The sequence below is a fragment of the Callorhinus ursinus genome, unplaced genomic scaffold (assembly GCF_003265705.2).
Source record: "Callorhinus ursinus isolate GAN/ISIS: 27379988/994484 unplaced genomic scaffold, GSC_fseal_2.0 scaffold46, whole genome shotgun sequence".
Taxonomy (NCBI): Eukaryota; Metazoa; Chordata; class Mammalia; order Carnivora; family Otariidae; genus Callorhinus; species Callorhinus ursinus.
Window position 1 is genome coordinate 8,569,694 of NW_027397108.1, and position 780 is coordinate 8,570,473.

The 780-nt window shown below is 69.7% G+C and overlaps 1 protein-coding gene across 7 annotated transcripts in view; it reads right to left on the reverse strand.

Moving 5' to 3' along the window:
- Positions 1 to 361, reverse strand: part of GINS2 (GINS complex subunit 2) — a 20,318-nt gene extending 19,957 nt beyond the window's left edge. For 5 of the 7 annotated variants that reach the window (XM_073882370.1, XM_073882369.1, XM_073882368.1 and 2 more), the window contains exon 1: positions 151 to 360. In XM_073882370.1, coding sequence (XP_073738471.1) covers positions 151 to 240 — 90 coding nt within the window. In that variant the 5' untranslated portion in view covers positions 241 to 360. Of the gene's footprint in view, positions 1 to 150 lie in introns of all 7 variants that reach the window. The other 2 variants (XM_025860297.2, XM_073882371.1) reach the window with 1 other exon arrangement.
- Positions 362 to 780: the final 419 nt, after the last annotated feature.

Sequence of the window (780 nt, forward strand, 5' to 3'; positions counted from 1 at the left end):
CTCACGCCGTCCTCCCACCCGGCGTCCCCCAAGCCGGTACTCCCCCCGACCCCGACCACTCGGCGAGTCGGGGCGTCCGCGGAAAAGCCCCCACACTGCCGCCCCTTCCCGGCGCTGGGGCCTGAGGCAAATGGCCGACCCAGCCCTTACCCCGATGAGGTAGATCTTGTCTAGGCTGAAGTTTGGGATTATGGTGACCAGCTCCTTCTCAGCCAGAAACTCCACCTCCGCCGCGTCCATGCTGGCCACAGCGACCCGCCCGGGACACGTCGCCGCCGACTGCCCCTCACCATCGGGGGGGGGGGGAAGGGCCGTGGCCGCAGCTTTCCCGCCAACACGCGGGGCCCGCCCCCCCCGCGCCGGAAGCCTATAGCAATAGGCCAGCCAATTGGCCAGCCAATAGCCACGCGGCACTCTGAGGCGGGGACCGCGGCCGCTTCGAGCCCACGGATTGGCGAACGTCAACGAGGCTGAGCAGATCACGCCCCACAGCGCCTCCGCTCGGTCCCCCAAGCTACAGGCCCGGGGCCCCGCCCCTCCCGCGGCCCGGCCCCGCCCCGCCGCGCTCCTCTCGTGGGCGGGGCACCGCGCGGGGCACCTGGCGCCGCGCACGCTCCTGACGCTGTCTCCACGCTTCCGTGTCCCTTCACCTGTCCCGGGCGCCTACACTGAGTCAAGCTGGGGGTGGAGTTCGGAGCACGTGGACACTGGGTGCCGCACCGGGCCAGAAGTAAATGCATTTATTATTAGGTCATGCCTGTGACCTGGCTAGACAAACGG